Source organism: Pseudoliparis swirei, chromosome 23 (assembly GCF_029220125.1).
Source record: "Pseudoliparis swirei isolate HS2019 ecotype Mariana Trench chromosome 23, NWPU_hadal_v1, whole genome shotgun sequence".
Classification (NCBI taxonomy): Eukaryota; Metazoa; Chordata; class Actinopteri; order Perciformes; family Liparidae; genus Pseudoliparis; species Pseudoliparis swirei.
In genome coordinates, this window is record NC_079410.1 from 9234847 (window position 1) to 9258579 (window position 23733).

A 23733-nucleotide genomic window follows, 5' to 3' on the forward strand; every position below is an offset into this window, starting at 1 on the left:
TCTAATTACATTGTCACACGCCATTTAACAATCTGACTTAATGTTACTGGTTGGTTGAATTTACTGGCAATGTCGTTTGTCAAAAATAAATGAATGAAATGGCAAAGTATGTGGGTCAAGTACTTTGCACTTGCTTCAGTTGGCATAGTTAAATCTAACTGAGCCATAACACCATCAAACTGTTTATCCTTCTGTTTTAGTGAGAAGTGCCACTCATGCAGGAAGCCAGACCCCTGGGCTTGGCTTCGCAGGACGGTGAGCAGAGGGAGAAGATACCCATTTAAGATTTGGCGCAGCCAGTTTCCTCTTGGCATGAGAGACACAGCACCGTCTCTGGGCCCGTGGCGGTGCCAGGTTGAGCTTAGCTCTCACTCTCCAGGGTGAGGTCAAGCCCGAAAGGATGCTCCAAAATTATAATTAACATCTAACCTTCTAGTATGACAGACCAAAGTGCTAGACCACAATAAACACGGCGTATTGGGACGAACACACTGAAAACAAATGTCCCATCAGTCTGCCTTTAGTTATTAAATGTATTGTAGAGTTATCCTTCTTTGTGTTTAACCTACTCTAGGCTCCACAGCCTTTATTTTTTCAAAAAGGGGCCGCTATTAGGTTTGATTGCATAAGGACTCTAATCTGGAGTCCCCGTGCAGGTCAAGTGAGTGACAGCAGGGGGCGTCAGCTCCTTCTGAGCTCCTACAGCGACTTGCTCCGCCTCCTCCCTCAATCAACTGACAGATGGTGGCTCCCATATAATCACACACTTCCGATCCTTCTCAAACTGTTTGTGGTGAATCTCTATTTTCACGAGGGACTTTGTAAACAGCATTCTTGTGCTTCCTTTGGGTACCCATGAGAGGTTGCCAGGGTTACCTGCACAGACGTGTCTGTTGTTGTGAAATGTGAGAAGCCTCATGGAGAGACAGGCCCTGCTTTACTCATTTGGATAGCTGATGTAAATCCAAAGAGTAAACTAGGTCAAGATGTTTACCTTGAAGTGGATCAGGAGATTGGTGCTTAACGGGGCTATGTGCTAACTACACAACCGGCTTCCATGTTTGACACCTTTACTTTGAACAGTGGAAAGAGAAATGTTTAATTATGTGAGAATCCCTTTTACAATCTGAAAGTGTAATAGCGTAGGGGTGGGCTGTGTGGCACTATCACACATTACTCTACTGTCTTTCTTACCTTGAGCTATTAGGGGACTCCTGTTGTGAGATGGCCCAGACTGGTGTTGGACGACAGTATCCATGGGCACACTGGTGGGCCCTGGGTTTGGGGAGTTTTGGGTGTGGTTCTGTAAAGGTGCAGGTGGCCCTTGATAGGGATGATTATGAGAGTGGGAATGGTTATTGTTGTTGTTGTTGGGGCCCGGGGGGTTATTGCCTCCTGTGGTAACTTTAGGCTGGGACTTTCCTGGATTGTTCCTGTCCCACAGGTTGACTGACTTGCTATAGATAACGGGGTCGCCCCAAGCTGAGGTCCCGTCATCTATTTCCATCTTGCGTCGGATTGAAGGTGGGGAGGGCTCTTCCCAGCCTGTGGGATCAGCTGAGGACTCCTTCTTACCGCCAGCCCAGCTTCCACCCTGCTTCACTGAGCCTGATCCAGCCCAAGAGCCCGTGTTCCCTCCCCCATTACTGCCACTGGGTCCATCCTGAGGCTTGGCCCCCCAACTTTGGGGAGGGCCACTGGGACGCTGGCCAACTGTCTCTCCCCAGCCCCCATTTCCTCCAGCTTCAGGTATCCCAGGTCCTGAAGGAGATGCTCCCCAACCCCGTGGGTTCTCCTTCCAGCCCCCTGCTTCTCCCTCCCAGCCTGGGTTGGTCGGACTCTTTTTGTTCTCCTCTGGTTCTCTCCAGTCCCCTGCATTATTGCTTCCTCCACTTTTGCTCCAGCTGTTGGATGCTTTGGGTTGCTCTCCCCAGCCCTGGGATGTTGCCTTGTTGCGAGAATCATCCCTCCCACTTGACTTCTCTTCTGCCCAGGATTGGCCCCCATTCTTGGGTATACTGGACGTGGGGGCTCCTGTCGGTGGATTGCCCCAGCCACCAGGGCCACCTGGGGGCTTAATGCCGTTGGGTGGCTCTCGCCAACCAGAGCTAGGTTGGTTGTTAGCAGCTATGGCTCCACCCCAACCTGAAGCTCCCTGAGAACCAGGCACATCATTTTTGCTCCCAGGGTCAGTCCTATGAGAAGGGCCCATGTTAGTGTTGGAGGGCCCGTGAGCGTCGTTTGGAGTGGTTGGTCCAGAGCCCCATGAATCAGTGACTGCCTCATTCTTGCGTTTCGAATTTTTCATGTCCCAGGAGGTGTGCTGGCGAACAGGGGTCTGTCCCCAACCGGTGTTACACAACACCCTGGGGTCCACATCCTGGGCAGGCACCGGAGGAGCTGGATTATCTCTGGGTAAGGAGTCTCTCTGCGGGGTAATTCCTTCCATGCCGTCACTGCTCTCTTCACTTGCAGCAGCTGTGCTCACTGCTCTGTTCCAAGGACTAGCCTGTGGGTCCTGGGGAGGGGAGCGAGGGGCAGCCCAGCCTCCCTGGGCCTCATCAGTGCGCTGCTTCCCCCAGTTGCCACCAGACTGTTCCCCCCAGCCTCCAGAGTTTGCTGCTCCACCTCCTCCATGGCCCCAGCCAGAGTCCCATCCAGGTGCCTCCTTAGATGAAGGTGCCTTTGAGTCACCACTGTTACCCCATACAGAGCTATTATCTTCTCCATTGACCTGTTGGGCCCCTGGGGGTGTCTGGCCCATGGACCCAAAGCCTACAGGTGCACTACCCCAGCCAGGCAAGTTGCAGATGGGGCTGGGGGGTTCCTGCTTATTAGTGTGATTTGGTCCATCAGTTTTAAGGTTCTGAGGTTCTGAACTGAAAGACACATTCGTAGACGGGGAGTGTTGTGGCTCTGAAGTGTCAGAGGCTATCATGCTACCCCAGGCGCTGCCAATTCCCATGGAGTTGCTGTCAGTGTTGACTCCGGTACAGCTGCTGGTCTGGGCTGGTGGGGGGCCAGGAGGATTACAGAGGGTGGTTGTAGGTTGAGGAGGTGAAATGGTGCTGGCTCCTCCTGAGCTGCCTCCCCCTGTGCCTCCACCATCATGTCCCAACATGGGCCAGGCAGACGGGTTGGCATTAGGGTTTAGGTTCAAGTTAAAGTTGGGTGTGGAGGATGATGTAGAAGACCCCCAGCCCCTGCTGCCTCCTCCTCCCGGTGGGCTTTCATTCTTCCCTTCATTCCCCACTGAGGACTGAGGGGAGCAATGGGAGGCTCCAGGCCCGGAGCCCCAGCTGCGATTGGCTGCAGCCTGGCTAGAGAGCATGTTGGTTCCAGTATGATTGGCAGGGCTGGGCCCACTGTTGACCTTGCTGCTAAGGTGGTTGGCAGGGAAGTGGCCTGTCTGGCTATTGGCCCCCGTGGCCATACTCACTGTCCTACAACTACTACTAGTACTACTACTGCTGCAGGCCAGGCGACCAGGGTCAGTGTCCAAAGGGCATCCTCCTGGAGGGGCCTGGCTCTGGCTGAGGATAATAGAAGGCCAAGCCTCTGTGTCCTTCTGGTCAGTGATTCGTTGATCCCAGCCACTCAGATTGGTGGAAGATGCAGGACTTGTGGCACTCCTGTTGGCTGGCAGCTGTCCCCAGAGGGGATTATCATACTGTGCTCCCGGGCCACTCTGTTGGGGCAGTTCTGCAGGGGAGGAAAGCAAAGGAATAGGACATGAGCATGACCAAGAGGATGAGAGACGAGAGGTATAGGTTCTGGACGTCAGCACACCCACATATGCTCAGTAAGGTTGAAATACCATGGCAACAAATAAGGTGTCTACTTATGTTTACGCAGACTTCACAAGATGCTTCATTAATGACAATAAATACCACCTGCACTGAAAATGCACACAGAATGACTAATATATTCAACAAAGGTAGCTTTAATTTGAAAATAAATACAACATGTATGAACTCTCTGATATAATTAGGATAAGTTGAGACACTATTCTGTTGCTTCTTAAGGTGTTTACGGTTTTAAAAAAAACTTCTTATCAAAAAGAGACCTTTACATTTCCCTGTGGGTGGATGGACCACTAATGAAAACAATAAAAGTTACTACAGCCAGGGGCTATGTTAAGTAAGTATGGTAAACTGTGAATCAAATCGAGATTCTACCACAACATTTTCAATCAAGTAAAAGCTAGGCACTGTCTCTGCAGCCGAGTCTGCAGCCGAGTCATCCGTAACCTTTGACCCCCCATTGTAGTTCTGACCTCTACTTGACATCAAGCACATACATGGAGTGAGTTGAGTGAGCTCTATGGTGCATATGGATCCTGTTGGTAAAGTTGCACATCATAATTGCCGCACTGATCAACCTGCTGGCGCCTTATTGCCTTGTTTCTGCTCTCCCTTGTGCTGCAGCGGCTTGTTGTTGTTTACATTCGCCTTCACAAGCGTGTTAAAGTTGTATGCAAAGACTCTAAACACATGAGGGAAGTGACAGCATCTGTGTACCTTCCTCTGTTTTCATGCTTACTTCAATGCTTCCAACTAAAGGAGAGAGAGAGGAGGTAGTGAGAAAGAATAAAAAAAGAAAAGAGAGCACTGTGTTTCTGACACACACACACACACAGCGCGGTCGTTCTGTAGCGTCTCTCTACTGAGAAGTGCAGGACCGCCATTTTCTCAGTCCTGAACCAAAGCCAAAAAGGATCTGCGCTACCGCCTGTCTCTCCACCATTGCAGCTTTCAAAGGACGCATGTCTCACTCAAAATAATAAAAAACAAGGCAAATAAACTCAACACTGCATGCCTGCAATGCACTGTCGCTACAGCTCTGACGTTTGTAAGAGCTCCTCCACTCAGTGTGGAGATACAAGCCAGCAAAACAACAACAGATGCCAGAGGAGCAGAAGAGAAACACACCGGGAGGCTAAAGAGGAATTAAGATCATGAAAGAGCAGTAAAGAAATACCTGTGGAGAGATGCCTCCCAACCATCCTGCAAAGCGCTCGGTTGTGTGCGACGTAGCAACCATCCTCGTTTCAATATGTCTGCTCGGCTCGCCGAGCCTCTGAGGCTCATTTTTGAAACGCTGCCAAGATGTTGCACAGCTCTTGCGCTGCATGAGACAACCCCCCCCCCTCCCCCACCCCTCATGTACTCTGTCCCTCACACCAAAACTGATTCAGCTGGGTCTCTCCTCTTCTATCTATTGCCTCCCTCTGGCTTCATGTACACCACGCTCTATTCCCATCCTGACGGAGAATATTCTCCATCTCTGGAAAAGCACTGAAAGAACGCTGGTTGGGGGAAGGGATGGAAACGTTGGGAGATGGGGGGGGGAGGCAGTGTGTGTGTGTGTGTGTGTGTGTGTGTATGTGTGTGTGTGGGCTTGGTGAACAGCTGAACACCAAAGCCTGCAGACTTTCATTATGCACCTCACAAGGCATGAGGGAAAACAAAACAAAACAAAAGGGGGACTCGTCCAACCTCCGCCTCCCCTCACATCTTTCAACCCTTCAAAACTGTCACTAAATATTGAGCCAGGACCACTCCATCTGCAATTAGCACTGCCGCCCACAATGGAAAGCCACTTGAATAGCAAATGGCAGGCAAGAGAAACCCCACAAAAGCCTGCTGCACCCCCTCTGGTGCTGGAATGACAAGTCGCTCACACATGCGCGTGTTTATGGATGAGCAGGCATTTCATCAGATCACACGTGATGACGAATGTCTGCTTTGTGACTGCGAGCCGGGGATGCTGTGATTCCAAGCAGATTCAGACAGAACACTGCAGCTTCATAAGAAGGGGGGGGGGGGGAGACACACAGGGCAAAGGACAGGAAATAGACTTAAAAGGTGGCATGCAGGGAGGAAGATAACTGCGACGAGGAGCCCCCACAAGAAAGAAAAAAGCGCAGCAGTCTCTTGGATCAAGGCGGGTATTGTTTACAAACGATCCCGGCGCCCACACAACAACACAATAAGTCGATGTTGAGTAGGGAACAGAGTCCCTTTATGAAGGAGGATCAGCCCCCTGTGCCTCTCCACGGTGAGGACCTAACATGCGGTGAGGTCATGCCGTGCTACTGCACGACCGCTTGCACCCTTTGTGTGTGAACGTACAGAGTACACACCGCCTCTACTGTGTGGGTGCATACACACTGGCACACAGAAAAACACACTCTGCTTCCTGAACGCTCAGATCTACAGGGAATACTTCTTTCCGTGCTTTCCTTTCGGCCTTCTAACTTTTCTCATTTTAAAAGTGGACACACATGTAGATGTAAGGGTAGTAAGGTGTGTGTGTGTGTGTGAAAATACAAAGACAGAGATGGATGTTGAGATGGAAGGAGGGCTGTGTGGGCCTCAGCTGGACTGATCCTGGCTTAACGAAGTCCCCGGGGGGCGGAGGGAGAGCGTGGATGGTCCAGAGCTGCCGTCGCACGCTGCCAGCCAGAGGAACATCTCTGTGTTTATGGCTCACAATCACCTCGTCACAATTGTTTTCGATTCGGTGCTCCAACTGTGTAGGAGCAGCGCGAATGATTGATTATTTAACTGATTCAAATTGGCAGCTATACGAATTGATAATGGATTTTTTAATTTTTGCTTGTAAAATGTTATGCAATAAAAAGCCTAACCTTCACTGGTTCTTTCTTCGGAGGTGATTTGATGCTTTTCTTTGTCATGATATATGAGTTACAAGGTTTTATTTCAGGGGGGGGGGGGGGGGGGTTGTGTTGCTGGTCTGATGTAACACCAAAGCAAAATAGCTGCGATCCACCATAGACCAAACCAGTTCTTGTGGAACAGGCATACACATAACACTTGGCAGCCTTTTGTTACTGCTACTTTGGGGAATATGCTGAAGTGGCACAGAAAGTGTGTTGGCTGGATGGTTGTTTCATCTTGGAAGAAACAACAGCTGCTTAACGACAGGAACTGTCCAGAAATATATGCAAGACATTTGGTTTCATGTGGGTGCTTCCTGTGTGGCTGCTTCTCCGTTAATGCAGTGCTGTTATTAAGAGAAAACACTAACAGAGGGGCAACGCGTGCATTTTAAAAACTACACATCCAAGACATCTGGTGGTCATGTTTGCCTGCGAGTGTCCTCCTTCTCCTCCTGCTCGAAAGGATAAACCAGGTCAAGGGCTTCCTCCAGCATGCCAGTCTTAAAATAGCTCTCTCTCTCTCTCACGCCTCCTACACGAAAGGCCCCGAGGATATGGATTGTTAGCCAAGCAAAAAGAAAACACAGAAAGAAAGCTACAATAATGGCCAGATTGACAGACCTACATATGGTATGTGCAGCCGGACTAATCCCGGCTGCCCTGGGGCCGACGAGGTGTGATCTGCGGAGGGGGAGGAGGTTATGAACGTGTGCACCAGAGAACAACGAGCGGCGCAGGGGCACAGAGCGAGAGAGCGAAGGCAGAAGAAAGGGAGAGCGAGAGCGCTGAACATTTGTGGTTAACAGAGAGCTGATGTTTAATCACATCACACGGCGTCCCAGTCGTCTTTGTGGGGATTCCCGAGGCTCTTTTACAGCACCAGCAGACTGAGAGAGCGCATCGAGTCTGGGATGCACTCAGTTCACCCGACACGCTATTAGCACTTTAGCTGCACTGTCTGTCACGAGCTGAGACCCGTTTGCATTCAGATGCTATTTGTTGACGTCGGAATCTGTTGTGCTGAGCGAGCACAATTCCTACTGGCACATAAACCCAGTGCGTGGGCTTTAACCAAATAGTTTTAGACAGACGCAAGAGGAGTAGCTATAACTCGTTCATGCTATTGCCGATACATGACAGGACTACAGGCTGATTTGATTAGTTAACAGTCAAATGAACAAGTCAGAGAAGGCCGGAAGGTCATCATTGCTGCTGCTGACCTTTACATCAGAGTAATCCTGTAAGTGTCTAGTGCAGGGATAGCAAAGACCGCAGAGGAAGAGAAGGTGTCCATGCACATGAATACATACACGTGGACCGACAGACCACATTGATCGGCCGGACTTTTCCGGAGAGCCGACGTGTGACCGGGTAATTATAGACGGAGTGAGGCGAGGTGGAGTAGGCGGACGTAGAGGAGGGGAGTGAATGAATGCAGCTAGTGTGCTCTCGCTGTTAGCTATCTGCAAGAAATGAAAGAGGGAGGGCCGCAATAGTTGTATCAGTCGTGACGGCTGGAGGGCTTTACCTGTAGCACGCTGTGTGTCTTAAATACTATTGCTAAGCAAAGAGGGAGAGAGAGAGTGCAAAACTTCTGGGTGCACCGGGTCAGCGTGCCGAGCGGTCTCCCAGTGTGGAAGGTTCTCCCGTCGGTCTCTCTGTCCTCGTGTAATCAGTCAGTTCAAAGACGCACAGAGAGCAGAGCAGCTCTGCCAGAGAGGGGCGGAGAGAAGCAGCAGCGTTTACCGTAAGCCATGAGTCACTGCAGCCCACAGCACTGGACCTTTGCCATGCTCACTCTCTCCTTCTTTCTTTCTTTCCTTCTCACTCTGTCTTTCTATCAGTGCCAGGTCAGGCCCATCGAGGCACACAGCCAATTAGCTCGCTCTGTATGGCTCCTCCTTCAAAAACAGGAAATACTGTGGGACTGGTCAGCAACGCTCAACAAAGAGTGGGAGGATGATGAGGATGATGATGATGATGAGAGGGAGGAGGAGGAGAAACAGGGTAAATATCTCATCGCCATGGAGATAGAGCTGCATTCAAACAGCGTCAGAGGGGTTTGACGATACTCAGACACACTTGTGGTAAAAATTAGTTTTTCTTCCCAGGCAATGAAAAGTGCCAAGTGCTCTAAAAATAATTTTCAACATCTTCATCTTCAAAGAGCACATGACACACTAGACCGTTACCACGGCAATCCATCAGAACCTGGTTTACTGTGAAATGCAGAGCTCTGGGAAGTAAATCACACACACACACACACACACACACACACACACACACACACACACACACACACACACACACACACACACACACACACACACACACACACACACACACACACACACACACACACACACACACACACACACACACACACACACACACACACACACACACACACACACACACACACACACACACACACACACACACACACACACACACGTGTGATGAAAGTGCCTTCACATTGCTCCTCAGGTAAAATGTTAAAGTAGATATATAGCCACCGTCATTGAAGAATGCCAAAGCCAGTTGATGCAAAACACAACCACAGATATAACTCAAACCGCTGTCGGGGAGGACTGCACATGAAAGTGGCAACAACATGTGAACAAATATACCCGATGTGAGTGTAGAGGGAGTTCACGCAACGTGCACGACTCATACAAACGCAGTGTGTTCAACACTTTACAACTGCCTGAATTGCTACTTAATTCCAACCGCCGCTCCAAATAAAGCTAACATCACATAACTAATATAATCTCTCCCACACCTACTGTCGCACGTAAAGAAACACAGCAAAGGTTTCCAACGCACATTCATGAATTGCACTTCCGAATAATTAAAAGAACGAAGGGCCGGTGTCTGGAGTGTCTCGGCTGACCTGTAGGCGGGCTGGCTGTGGAGGAAGAGGAGTGCGTGGCTCCTGCCGCTGCAGGGTCGCTGGCGGTGAGAGGCTGGCCCCTCTTCAACAGCTGCTTGTGCTCCTGCTGGCGGAAGCGCGGGGGCACCTCTCTCGGCGGGTAGCGCTGCTGGAGCAGACTCGGGGGCTGCGGTGCTGCCTGCGGCTGACCTCCGGAGGGGGCGCGCTTGCCATTGCCACTGCTGGGGGGTACAGACGGGACGGCACTGGGGCTGGTGGGGGGAAGAGGAGGGGTGGGGTCTTGCTTGGCAGAGTCTGGCACTGTGGAGGTGGGAGGGTGGTGGGGGAGGGGGGGGGGGCAGGTAACAAGGGCGCAGGGATGAGGGAGGCAAAGGAAAGGAGCGTTAGGGAAAAAGGCAAAGTCGATTAGGCGACACACTCTGACTGACCACTCTCATCTCTTTGACATTATATTGGACATTTTTTAAAGCAAAACAACCACCACCAAGCAATATATTATGGTTAGTTGCTGCCCCCGCATATATATATGAAAAACAATCCTCACTATGGTGCAAGTCTTTCCCTGAAAGCTGCGGTGGCTGAGTGTTTTCTCCACTGCTTCTTTTCAAAGCCTTGGTCACTTTTTGGATGAGGACCAATACCGTTAAATTCAGGAAGGCAAATGAGGAGAAAAGCACAAGATGTAACGTCTCTCCTTGCTGACTGATGCTCGATGCTACGCAGTGGTCAGTACACACACACACACACACACACACACACACACACACACACACACACACACACACACACACACACACACACACACACACACACACACACACACACACACACACACACACACACACACACACACACACACACACACACACACACACACACACACACACACACACACACACACACACTGTAATGATCTCGGGCTGGAGCTGTAATAACCTTCCGCCTTTAGGGATGCCAAGACACACAACTCTCACAGGCTGCCATGGTGCCCGGTCACAGATTAGAAGTGACGAAGAGGTCAAGTCCAAGATAATGGACTTAGATTTGCCCGCTGCATTATTGTGGGCTATTGTCTCTACAGGACATCACTGTATTGAGTGCTCGGCCCTATTAACATAAGCTATTCATGCTTTGTGGCAGGTTACGGCCCCTGAAATGATCACCAGAGCTGTTAGTTATAAACGGCTTGTGCAGTTGCTGAAGCTAAGTGCTCTTGTCCCACTAGCTTTAGTTACCCGTAGCAACAGAGTGCGAGTTTCTTGCTCTGACGCACACACACACACATTGACATTCAAACCTATGAACAACTTCATCTTTCATTTGGAGTCGGGTTTCTGGCCACCAAGAAAATGTGCGTTCAATATTCACTCGTTTGGCTCGGTTTTTGGTTTCTCCAAACTCCTGAGGGGAACAGCTGGTTCTGAGACGCTCCACTATGTTCACCACCTGCATAAATTGTTCAGAAGAATATGGATGAAAGCCGCTTCAAAGGCATGCTCCGCAATCAAAATGGCACGTCATAAAAAAGTAATGTCCCTTTATTTCCTTCGTAGACAATGTAAAAAAAGGTAACCAAAGCTATGAAGTGTGAATCATCAGCAGGCTAATATCCTGTCGCTGAATGTGGAAGTGCAAGGCTAGAGGTCACCCCCAAGTCAAACCGGATGATCAGCTCAGGGTCACAGAGCCGCTGCTGGGTGAGATGCATCATGGGACACAAAGCACACCGCGTAATCGCCTCAGCACTTCTCATTACGTAAAAGAATAAGCTGGTAAACTAGAATGTAAACAGGATGCGAAAAAAAGCGTTTGAAAACCGACACATAAAGCACACAAACAAACCCAAACATCATCTGATACGACACGGTGTGCACACAGAAGAAACAATAAATTCTCTGCGTGGCTCAAATGAGTTTTAAAGAGCGGTGCTTTGACTTTGGCTGCGGTCCCGAGCGTGTGCAGTGAAGCGGTGAATAACTCGCACACATGCAGCCGGCGCGACACACACCAAAACAAAGAGTTATGTAAATCTGAGGCCGACGCAGAGGGGCGAGGACAGGGCGGTGTCGTGGAATAGACTTATAAATACTGACAGACGTGTTCGCTCAGACGTGACGACCGATTTGTGTCCGTCATGTCTGTGTGGGGGTTCCCCCCCCCCCCATTGTCCTTTTTGCCCCCAGTACCGCAGGCTCTCTGAAACTACACCGGACGTCTGCGCGGTCGGATCTAGTTTCACACACATCCGCCCGTGTGTCCCCCTCTCCTCTGCCTCTCATAGGGTTTCACCACATCTGCTCCATCCCTCCCCACCTTACCCTGCGTTCTCCTCCATTAACTGTCATCTACTATTATTCTCCGTCATTGTTACTCTACTGGGGGTGATACGTCTCCCTGGGGATTCTAGGAGCGGATTTCACTCTTCAAAACAAGAGGACTTTGTGGTCTGTGCAACGATATACAGTATATACGAGCTGCTATGAAGGCAATCGCTATACAGTCGGGACTCTCGTGTGTGACGTAGATTCTTCTGGAAGCTGGGGGAAGCTGGCTGGCTGCTGTACTAGCCAATAAGAGCGAGGAGACGAGGAGGCAGAGTGAAGGAGAGCGCTGACGTGCAGGAGGAAGGGAAGGCGGTAGAGCCGGGAGGGTACGTGATGAAGAGAATGGTGTGCGTCTCCACCTCTGAGCTCGAAACCGGCCTGAAACCAGCTCAGGTCTAAATCGGCTTACACTTAAAAACACTTTATCTATAGTGAGCAATTTTTTTCCAAGACAATAACACAAGTCCTGCACGTTAAGTAACATGAAGGCACTGCTGTAATGAAACATTTTCTAATAATTCAAATGGTCTGATGAGGAAAAGGAAAACAAACACGTAAATAAATAGCGCATGCATGAGCGAGCAGGAGTCCCACAAGGCAGTGCTGCTGTAGAACAAACAGTTAAAAGAGATCCGAGTCACTTGGACAGCCAAAACACAGTCCTCAGCTGTGCACGAGAGAATTCCCAGTTCATCAAAGATGCACATCAAACCGGCGCCTTGGGGCTGTGTGCGCGTCATGCGGAGAAAGACATCTCATTTCCAACTTTGAAAGCGTCTTCATTTTCTTTGGAGAAAAAAATGATCGCGAGTTTGCCTGACTGTTTAAGACCTAGATGCTGGGGGAGGTTGTCCGGGGGGGGAGGAAAAGGGAGAGCGTTGATGTTCCCCTTCTTTCAGCCTCTGGGGTAAAAGCGACCCACATGACCTTGAAGATAAAAGATCCTTATAAGTGGAGGTCCATGGAGGTGTTGAGGAGGACCCACAGGAAGGCCTTCAGCTAGACTGATGCACGTACCATGTAACGTACCTGAGATGTTCAGATGATTTGTATGAACCCGTTGTAAAACAATTGGAACAATTTCAAAGGTTGTGAATTCATGCATTTCATCAAATTACACACTCCTGAATCTGATTGCACACGGGTCTTCTAATAGCAGCTGATATTATCACCCGTGATAAACAGAAACTCCATTTCTTAGCAACACGACAGTTGAACAGACGACTCTTCAGGGATTTTTCCAAACAAAAGGCTGTGACGAGCATGCATTTCAATATGTTATAGTCAGGAGGCCTTTGCAATGCAATACTGTGCAGAGAACAAGCCATTCAACAATTAGACCGGCGTATAGCTTCAAATGAGGACCTGAGCAAAAGGGAGATGGATCGCTGCAGATTGCGATACAATCAGTGCACATCTACCTCAAGGTTTAAAAACAGCACCATGCCGACTCCATTCATCCAAGTGGATCGCCTTTGAGTAAACACAGATATGCATGAAAATGTTCAGTTAGTTAGTGACTATAAGCTTTCCTGAGCTTTTAATCAGCCATGGTTGTGGCCTGAATGAAGCTTTTCTAATAACATTTTAATTCTAAATGATGTTGATGGTACCAATCATCTCCATCGTTTGGTCTTTTGTTTAATAAAATGGCAATACTATTATATATTCGGAATCAACAGTGCGACAGAACAAAGCTCAACAAGAAACTATAATCTGGATGAATCTGGAGAATGCAGATTTAGTTCCGAAACAAAAAAAACACACAAATATTCACCTTTTTTTGTAAAAAAGGTGAATACAACACTTTCATCCATCATGCATGCTTTATCTTTTTTTTTTTTTTAAGTAGCGTAAATCTGTTGTTGCTGCTAAGTGTCATACTAAACTGCTCTAATTAAAGCAGAAACGGAAACATGGAAATGACTAAATCCTTATCAGATGTCTACTGAAGAGGAGGCAGCAGAAAGTATCAACCAATCATGAGCGAGGAGGCTCGTCTTTAGGGTTCTCCATCTCTTTTCTCCTGTGGGCTTTAAAATGTGAGCAGTCAGCCTCACAAGAGAGAAGATTAAAAGGGATTAATTACAAGTGAATACATATGACACTGTAGTTAAGAGAGGAATCCTTCCCTCACTGCAACACACACATATATGATATTTAAAAGCACTTGATGTCTGACAGCACAGTGCGGAAAGAAAAAAACACGAGGCTATATTGGTCAGAGCATCTATCAAAGTGGAACTAGATATCTGAATGGAGCCACATAATTGCACACCTGAGTGATATTATAACACATGTGGTGTGTTATATATCACTCAGGTGTGCATTTATATCATGACTGATTACTCTCACTTTTAATAAGTGTTACTGTAACAAGAAGACTTCTCAAAATGCAAACGAGTCGCCATAAGAGTCAGATGACTAGAGGACGGCTTGCCTGTATGCCTGCTGCTCTCTCGGGACAAGTGGAAGACAGACAGACAGACAGACATGCAGACAGACAGACTCCCTGGCCTGTTGTGCCAAAAGCTGCAGGCAGACCAGTCTGTTATGGTCTAGAGGAAGTGATGTGTGAGAGCGAGTGCGGCGTCCCGTCCTCCTGACCTCAGCAGCACTCGCTGCAAGAGGCTGCATGTTGTTGTCCTCTGGAGAGAGAAAAAATGCCACCTTGTGATACGAAAAAACCAAAATGACTAAATATCTTAGTTTTATTCAAAGTTAGCATTTTTTAAATAGCTATCCCTCTTTGACTTTTTTTTCTTTCCTTGAAACGCGTTGGAAAAATAGTCAGGATTTCAGACATTCTTCGCGTAACCACAAATGCGCCCCGTGCAACCTCCTCACCCGCTGCTGCCATCACCAACGCATCACCCCTCCACCTCACGGCTCACTTTACAGCCGGTTCCAGGAATTCTCATAACACCCTTTAATTCACTACGTACAGGAAGATAAACACACATTCATGACCCACTAAGCTCCGTGTTTAGCAATAAGAAAAAGACATGTGGTCGTCCGTCATTCAGAGGCTCGCTATCATCTGTGAGGCCGTCCAGATAACGGTCTACTCTGAAAAGACATTTAATAAAGATAAGCCCTTATATACAATTTAGAGCGTAACCAGCAGCGGAATCCAGCCGCTACCCGTGGTGCCCTTTAAAATGTGGTTTATCGTCACCGCCGCTGCGTCCGTAGAAGCGGCGCTCCTCGGGATGCGACCTGTAGAAGAGGCGGTGCCGGTGACAAGCGGCACGCTGCTATAAATTACCCCCCCGATCACGCCGCAATGTATGACTCTCCAACACAAAGCGCTGGGCGTAATTAAGTGAATGCGGAACGGCAAATTAATCTGTTGTGAAATGACTGCCGCTACATTACTTTATAATAATGTTATCTTGTATTGCGTCTTGGTGTGTATGTTGTGCCCCGTCTTTTAAAAAAGGGGATGAAAAAAACATAGCGTGAGTAGAAACACAATAGCCAACTAGAACGGGCACTCGGTAGAGCGCATACCTTCGCATACCACAAGATTGGGCATTGAATTATGAACATTTTGGCATTAGTTGCATGCCAATTGGATACAAATTGACCGCGCTACGGTAAAAATAAGATGTTGACCTTTTCATGACCTTGACCTTTGACCCGATCGATCCCAAAATCTAATCAAATGGTCCCCGGATAATAACCAATCATCCCACCAAATTTCATGCGATTCAGTTTAATACTTTTTGACTCATGCGAGTAACACGCACGCACGCATACAAATACACGGCGATCAAAACATAACCTTCCGCATTTTCAATGCGAAGGTAATTAATGCTGAGAAATGAACTGTAGTTCAGCTTGTTGACGGCAGAAGGCTTGTTGGCGTCGCGATGCTACACAATGGCTATGAAGTAATAATGATCACAGATAGGCTCGTCTATCTGGGACTTTCTTGAGTCGAGCTGGTCAGCGACAAGAATGCGACGAGTCTTTATTTGCATGCACGTTCTTAGTTTAAACAAATGCATCAGTAGGTGTCTGCTACATGTTGTTGTTAAGATACAAATATGTTAGGGAGCTTCTGCACCTGTATAGTTCTTCACCTTTGGTTCAGGCCAAAGGGGAAGAAAATACATGGTGGGAGATTAAATTCTGCTAGCTGACAGGAAGTCCTGCTGCATATGTTTATTTACCAGCTCTGGTGTCACAAAGAGCGCACAAATATATCATTGATTATTTCTGGAGACAACTTTGAGATGCACCTTTCCAGCTTTTTGAGTCCCAATACGATAACACCTGGGCTTTGGGAATCGGCCGATAGAGAGTTTCGATCCAATACCTCTGACGAATTAATAAGCTTTATGTCACTGTGTGAATTGATCGGGATCATTCTTTTATGTGCAAGGCAACAACAACAGGCTAGACTTTAACATTGCTTTCCTAACCTTTTTAAACTAAATGTAACAAATGATAAAAAGTTCCTGAATAGATATTTCAAATTTAAATAATAAATCCTTCAGCAACTCTGTAAAAATCTTCCGAATTGACAAGATGTTTTCATTCAAGCGTAAACTTTTTTTTTTTAATTGGGCAAAAAAAAGTCACAATTTAAACGGGGATTAAAACGTTAGTCTATAATGGAAAAAGTATGTAAATAAAATGGAATTGAAGCAAATGGCCATATTGTCATTGATAACTGATCCGGCTGTTTGAGTCGGCCTGATATCGGTATCGGTGGATCCCTACTGCTCTGTGAGTTACTATTTCTAGGGGATGGTTACTGAGTGGTCACTCACAATCTTTCACTCATTTCTCATGAAGAACTGGGGAGCAGTCTGTGTCGTAGTTGTGAGTAGCAATGCACAGCTGTATGAGTCAAACCATGTGTGTGTGTGTGTGTGTGTGTGTGTGTGTTTGCAGCGGCACACAATGTACGTCTGCTGCTGGTCATGTACGGGGACCGGTAGAGAGAGAGTCTGAGAGGTGAGCCAGGAGAAGTATCCCACACAGGGCCCCCTCAGCTGGGCCGGCAAACAGGAAACTAGCGTGCATTCTCAGTTTCACATTGCTCCCTCTCCTTCTCTCGCTCTCGCCCTTTTCTCGTCCTCTCAAATGGACCAGAGGCACCGTGTTTTAGCAGCAGCCTCCCTACACGTTGCACAAATGTAACTGCTACAATTCAGCCCATTTCTTTCCCTTCAGCCCACCTTCTTCTGCTCCCATTTCCCTCCTGCTGGTCCCAAAACGGGCCTCTCTGTTCGACTAGACAGGAGGTGGTGTAGTGTTACTGTGGTGCTCGGGGTCTGACTGGAGATCTCCAGTGGTTATTCAGCCTACGCGCTAGCAATGTCCTGCTAATTAGTTCCCAGAGTACCCTTCATTAGTACCAGATACAATCAGACTCTCTTTGTCGATGAGTCACTCATGTCCAAAATAGGATTTTTTGGGGGGGGACATTTTATTGTTTTTATGTCAACAATCATTAAGAGTAAAAGTAGCAGTCACATCTCTGGCATCACAACAATATTCATAAATATTATTGGATTTTAAGAGATCCTTCTGCATCTCTGAAATGTATCCGTGGTGAAACTTTAAAAAATATTTATTAGTCGTAGAAATCCGATAAATAATCAACAAGTAGGAATTTCTTGATTCAAGAGCAGTCCTACAGAAACTAACCAAATCGTCACATGGCTGAAGACGATGGACATATCCATGTAAAGAAATATGTACAATATGCTAAAAATGTCAATCTTGAACTTGAAGGGGGTGAAGATCACACTCGAATTAGGTCACGGCACGTCGTCCTTATGAGCTACGATATAATCGTGCATATTACAGCCTAGTTCGAAGGCAGGGAGAAAAGAGTAGTATGTAGGTCAGTGTGTGGATGCTGTGAAACGACACACAGTAGATAAGAGACAAAGAGAACGCAAACACAGCCAAACCCAGAACTCATTCATTAGTGCAGCACACTGCGAGGAGCTTAAAGTGAGTCGGACGAGAGGACGACGGGGCGGGAGGGGGGACCTCTGTGACATCACGGCCTCATTAACTCATCCTTCAGGGAGAGCGTGGGAGGTCACAGCACTGACCCACGGCAGGAGGGAGTTCACAGGAGTCTATGTGCTAAGAGGTGAACTTACACCTTCTCACTGTTCGGAAAACATTCTGGCCTCCAAATACGAAGACAACCGGACTGTAATGAGGTGTCCCCTCCGCTCGCTGCCAGGAAGGCCACGCTGCCAAGGTCCGCCACGAGTTCTAATCAGATTTCCCCCTGCCTATCCCTGACTAGACATTAAGTCCCATCTGCCGGCTCGTCTGCTGCTGGGCCAACCGAGCGTCCAACACCGTCTACCCGCCTCTCTCTGGTCATTACGAGCCCTGGCTCGGGAAAGGGGAGAGTGCGTCTGCAGCTGCCACCGAGCCAAACTAAACACAATCTTCACTTCAGAAGTCACCTATAAGGCATCTTTAGTCGCCTCTTCTTCTTTTTTTAAGGTTTATTTTGTGGTTTTCTCGCTGTGTTTCTTCTCTCTTGAGGTTCCTCCTAACCTATACCCTCCTAGGTATGCTGAAGGAGCCCACAAGGATGCCTGAGGCGCAGCTGTACCATCCCCCTGATCCTTGTTAGTCTTGTATGGGCACCTGGCATCCATTTTGGCAGAGGTAGTACAAGCCACCTGGCTGCTGCTATTATTTTCAGTTAAAAAGATGTGTTACTCTAATAAAAGCTAATGCTTCACATCCACGTAGCACAGCAGTGGACAGAGGGCACATTGAGCTTCTGAGGCACAACACAAAGCAACCCTGCACAAGAGTTATTCATCTAATTAGCAGCATACACACTTTAACACACCCACACAATAAGTCTCCCTGCTGTTTGAAAACATCAGACCACAAACTCAGAAGTAGATTTTGGCCTTACATTGACACCATTTTTAGTTTAACACAAAGAAGCCACAACTCACCTTTGGTTCTCTGGTCTGTGGCCTGAGAAAAAGAGAAAACAATATATTAGACATAGGAAGATAACTCAGAATAACTTACAATGACGCGATAAGCACCTTGTAAAAGTGAAAATTGTGGCTAAATGTAAGAGTCCCATTGGCTCTCCAGCTGCAGCGACTGAGGAACAGAATGTCCAGGGACTGGTTTTACTCTTCTATTGAAATGCTAAACGGTCCCCGTCCAGTCCTGCTGCTCGACAGGGTGAGCGGGTTCATTGGGCTTGTGGCTGGGGAGTGAAATAGATAGCACAAGCGCTGCGCTCATACATGAGGAGCATACACGGACATACTTTCACCGGCACTGACAAGCGGCGTCGAGGAGACACGAAATGTGTTGCTGAGAACAGCAACGAGAAACACTGGGAACAGATGAGGAAACCGTGAAGAGGAGGGGGGCTGCAGGGCGAACGGAAAGATGACAACTACACGAAGTTCTGCTTCGTGCTTCTTGTGGAAACACTCAGGACAACCGGCATGTGCTCAGCGTGATGGAGCTTCAGCAAAAACACCCGAGCTCACCGAAGACTTGGGCTTCGAACTGCACCACCTGAAAGAGTAACGATGGCGTCATCTGAGATGAACTGAGGAAAAAGGAAGTGGACGTACTGCCCGTCTCGAGGAGCTTTTCTCGTCATTGCTGGGGGGTGCTGGCCATGAGTCACACTAAACGACAGGTTTGCAGTATTTCACCATGTTGGTTTTGGGCAAAGGCAATTCAAAACTAAAAAGATGCGAGTGTGTGTGTGTGTCGAACGAGAGGACCTGCCACAAGCTCACCTTTTTCTGAGCAGCTTCTTTCTTTTTCTTCTCTTCTTGCTTTTTCTTATCTTCCATCAAATGGTTCTCGTCTCGTGTTTTTTTGCTTCTTCTCACAGCTTAAATACAAAGAGAGAGAGCGAGAGAGAAGTTAACATGGTGTCATCCCAATGACCAACTGCGGCCACGAACACCTGCGAAAGCGGTTTGAGATTTCTTCGCCGTGTTCCATGTTGTTGTTGCTCTCCAAGGTTAAACCAGTGTTGTCAACGGCTGCTGGCGTTGTACACAAGATCCTGTGTGTGGAACAATGTGTGGTTTGTTGTGCGCTTTAAGATGTTTTGAAATGTGCAAACTGTGCATGTGTTTTGGTGGTCTTTGGGGTTGGCTCTTGAAACCATTAAGGACGCCTTGCCGGTCTAGTATGGTGCGGCTCCATGAGCAACGGATCCCAACAACTCAAATGTGGGGCAGACCAACAGAAAAACAACACCCCTCTCTCTCTCTCTCTCTCGCTCGCTCTCTCTCGCTCTCTCTCGCTCTCATATATATATATGTCTCTTAGTTTTCGTGTCCTAGTGCACCCAGCTGAACGCTTTATCTATCCTAATACCTCCACACAGAAAAACAAATAAATGAAAGCCAGCTTTTTTTTCTTTTTTCCAGGACTGAGGGAAGTGGAACAAGCCTTACATGTGAAATGAAAACCATCGGCCTGTTCTCCTGCAGGCGACAGCGCCGTGTGCCATTGCCTGGCAACAAGCGCTCCCCGAGGCCCCGCGAGCAGTCAGGTGGAGGCGGGCGGCGACCTCAACAACGGCTGAAATCAGTTTGATTGTGGAGGTTCAATAATAGAATTGGAAATGCCAGAAGAAAGATGAACTTGGACTAAACATCAGATGCAAATCTGAGCTTATAATTGAGCAATTATCGAGTCAGGGCTTCGAGCATGTAATGAGAGCGTGGGGTTCAACGGAGGATTTTTAATAGTGCAAAAAAACAAATCAAAACGATGTTCTTTCTTTGCCTCAAAAGGCAAATGTAATAAGTTCAACAATAAATGAGTATGGCTGTTAGAAACCACCACCCACAGTGGTAATATAAATAAACTATGCTTACATTTAAGTGTGTTATGATAGAACATGGTTTGTGTGTGCTGTCATTCCAATGTTTTAGGATAACAAAAACATTTTCCTCAATTTAATAAAGAAAATAGTAAAATAAGAAAGCAGAAACATCCCTAGTGTTTAAATAAATCAAGTAGGATGTAACTTAAATACCTCTAGATGGAACATTAGGAACATATAGTGAAGTCTTTGGTGCCATTTCTAAGACGGGCCCGCAACTGTTTCAGCTGCGCTGTCTCAGAGATTAATGCACATTGTTGTTTTCTATTTGGCTGAAAGGAGCGACTATGCATGATATATAAAGGTTGAGCTTAGTTGATGAACACAAAGAGCTGTTATTGGTTTATTAGACCCTGTGAGTAATCATCTCATCTTAATGCACACTAGTAAAACGTGCATTCTGCTTCTTACAACAATTGCAACTGGACCGAAAGTGTAAAGTAATGTGTGAACAATTCCATAAAAACAACAACGGCAAGACTTCTTGCACTATTTGGATGCTCGTACTGTGGACAGTGCCTTCTGGTTTGTACTTTGAGAACAGCTGCTGCCTCCGTCCCCTCTGCTCTCAGACTGAGCAGCGAACAGGTAACAAAGAACGAAGAAACCTCCTCTTCACTGAAAAGATCTTATCTTTTTAATTTCACGTTTAGCACTGCAGTCACACGTGGAGAAACCGTTCGGGTCGTGTAGGAATCTAAAGTAGAGAACTGCTATGATTACATTTCTTCAAGGGAAAGCAGAGCATTGTGCTTTCGGAGTATGTTAAGCAACGCTGTTGCTATAAAGTCGGTCTTTGCATCATTTCAAAAGGCCAATCAGTGCATCTCTAAATGACAATGTTGAAGAACTTCACCCAGCTATTTACCCAACAGATGTTTCATGTATTTCTGCCCCCACTGTGGCTGTTCTGAATGGACTGTACAGCAACGGAGTTCAATTCAGTTTAAATGTGCAAAAGACAACAACAATCAATCCAACAAACAACGAGTGACTCGCCATTTCAGTTTGAACTGTATACGTTTACGCGGCTTTTACTGTTTTTAGATTTCCCGTCTCCTCTGAAATAGAAAATGTCATCAGCGAGTATCAACTAACAAATCAGCGATATTTTTAGACTTCCCCCTCACTCGCATGCCGGGCCTCCCGGTCAGCCAGTGCACACGCCTCCAATGTTTACAGGAGCTGCTAAGTGAATTCAGCCAAACCTGCAGCAGTCCTGGTGGTTCAAATGAGCAGCAGTGAGAACCGGCTGCCATGGAGCCTCTTTATGACTGGACTGGAGTTCAGATTGCGAGCATTAGATCGAGTAGTCGTGGGGAATCGCTTCAACACAAAAACAAACCGCCTCCGTCCATTCACCCATCTACATCGACATCACCATAAACACTTATTTCTACCCTCAGGAGGCTGGATATGGAGCCTGCAGCTGCAGCTGCCGTGCTAAATATAGCGGGCGCTGCTCCTTTCAAAGGCATCATTGGGGCTTGCGTCGTGTCGGATCAGAGGATAAGAGGGATGCTCCGGTTAATGCGAGCTGCTGTCCCCCCCCCCCGGATGAGGGGCGTGAGGGCCGGGCAAAGCGGCGAAATGATTTCAGTTCAAGAAACATTGGGTCCCAGAGCGGGACGGAGAGAGTCTCTCTCAACCAGAGCTGCTGTGTCATTTCCAAACATCTGCCTGGATTGGACAGATGTGCTGGCTGATGGTGAGATGCAGTAATAATGCCTGCTGCCCATTTGGATGCTGCTGCATGTGTGGAAACACACTGGCACGTCTACGTGAATCGGCATAGGACGTTACTTTAATCAAACCCTTATTATGAAAGATACAGACTCCCTCTCACATTAATTATGATGATTTTTAAAATTAAAAAACACAATTCCAAGGAACCCATTAACTACATGTAGATAAGAACATCCAAATGATAGCATTAAGTTAATTTCATGAGTCAATAAAACCAAGGCAGTTTTAATATCAGGTGTAATCGTAGTGAGGAGCAGCCATTTGTATTGGATATGAAGGACGAAGGTCAATGAGCTCAGCTCTGTTGTGGAATTACACCGTCCAGTCAGAACAGGATTAGAGCTTGGTGTTCCTCTTAAAACCAGACTGACTCTGCCTCTGCTGACAAAGGAAGGCAACAGGGAGGAAGAACAGAGTCCGATTGGGGCGATACCAGGGACAGCCTCGTAAAAGAAAGTGTTTCATTTGTAGAAAACGAAGTGGAAGAGGACGGAGAGTCGACGGGTGATTTGCGGACATGTAAATGCAGAGCGTCCCCGCATTGGAGCGGTGAAGATGAGCGGGATGGGACTGGTGGGGCTGGTTTGTGTGCATGTGTGGGAGATGGGGGAAGGGGTGCTAGACGGCAGTCGCTGGGCACGGAGCCAGGCATGCCTTCGCCGAGAGCCAAACAAGAGCACGGCGAGCCCTCGGGAGAGCGCCGCTCGTAACCACGGCAGCTTTGGCAGAACGTGCAGCTCGCTCCGCTCTCGCACTGCAGGGCAAGGAGACGGCTTTCTCGACTGCAAATGCACAGCCACAAATGCACCACGGAAAGAAGAAAAAAAGAAGAAGAAAAAAGAAAGCCAAATTAGCTACCTTTGAAATGATGTGGAGGTTTATAAACCGCTTGCTGCCCACCAGCAAAGTCCCCGCGCTCTGCAAAGAGGATTGCGCTCTCTAAAGTACTTGCAGCTATTCTCAGTGGGGTCATGTTAATGCTTTGTGAGACCTGAGCTCATGACAAGGAACAGGAAAACGTGTGCTGCTATCCTGGCACTCCGAACAGGCCCTAAAATAACTTGTGTGGACACACACCAAAAGGACCGCCTCCAGGCCCAATGTCAGTCGTCTGCTCCTCAACTAAGGGGAACTCTTTCACGGGGACAAAATATTGGTTCAGGATTTTAAAGGAAGTCCCGAACAAATGTCTTTTTTTAACTCC

At 47.7% G+C, this 23733-nt stretch overlaps 1 protein-coding gene across 1 annotated transcript in view; it reads right to left on the reverse strand.

Moving 5' to 3' along the window:
- Window positions 1–23733, reverse strand: part of LOC130188183 (trinucleotide repeat-containing gene 6C protein-like) — a 37941-nt gene that overhangs the window by 11531 nt on the left and 2677 nt on the right. The window contains exons 2-5 of the mRNA XM_056406362.1: window positions 19678–19775; window positions 18862–18883; window positions 9579–9878; window positions 1195–3702 (exon numbers count right to left, since the gene is read on the reverse strand). Of these exons, the coding sequence (XP_056262337.1) occupies window positions 1195–3702; window positions 9579–9878; window positions 18862–18883; window positions 19678–19734 (2887 nt within the window). The 5' untranslated portion in view covers window positions 19735–19775. The remainder of the gene's footprint in view (window positions 1–1194; window positions 3703–9578; window positions 9879–18861; window positions 18884–19677; window positions 19776–23733) is intronic.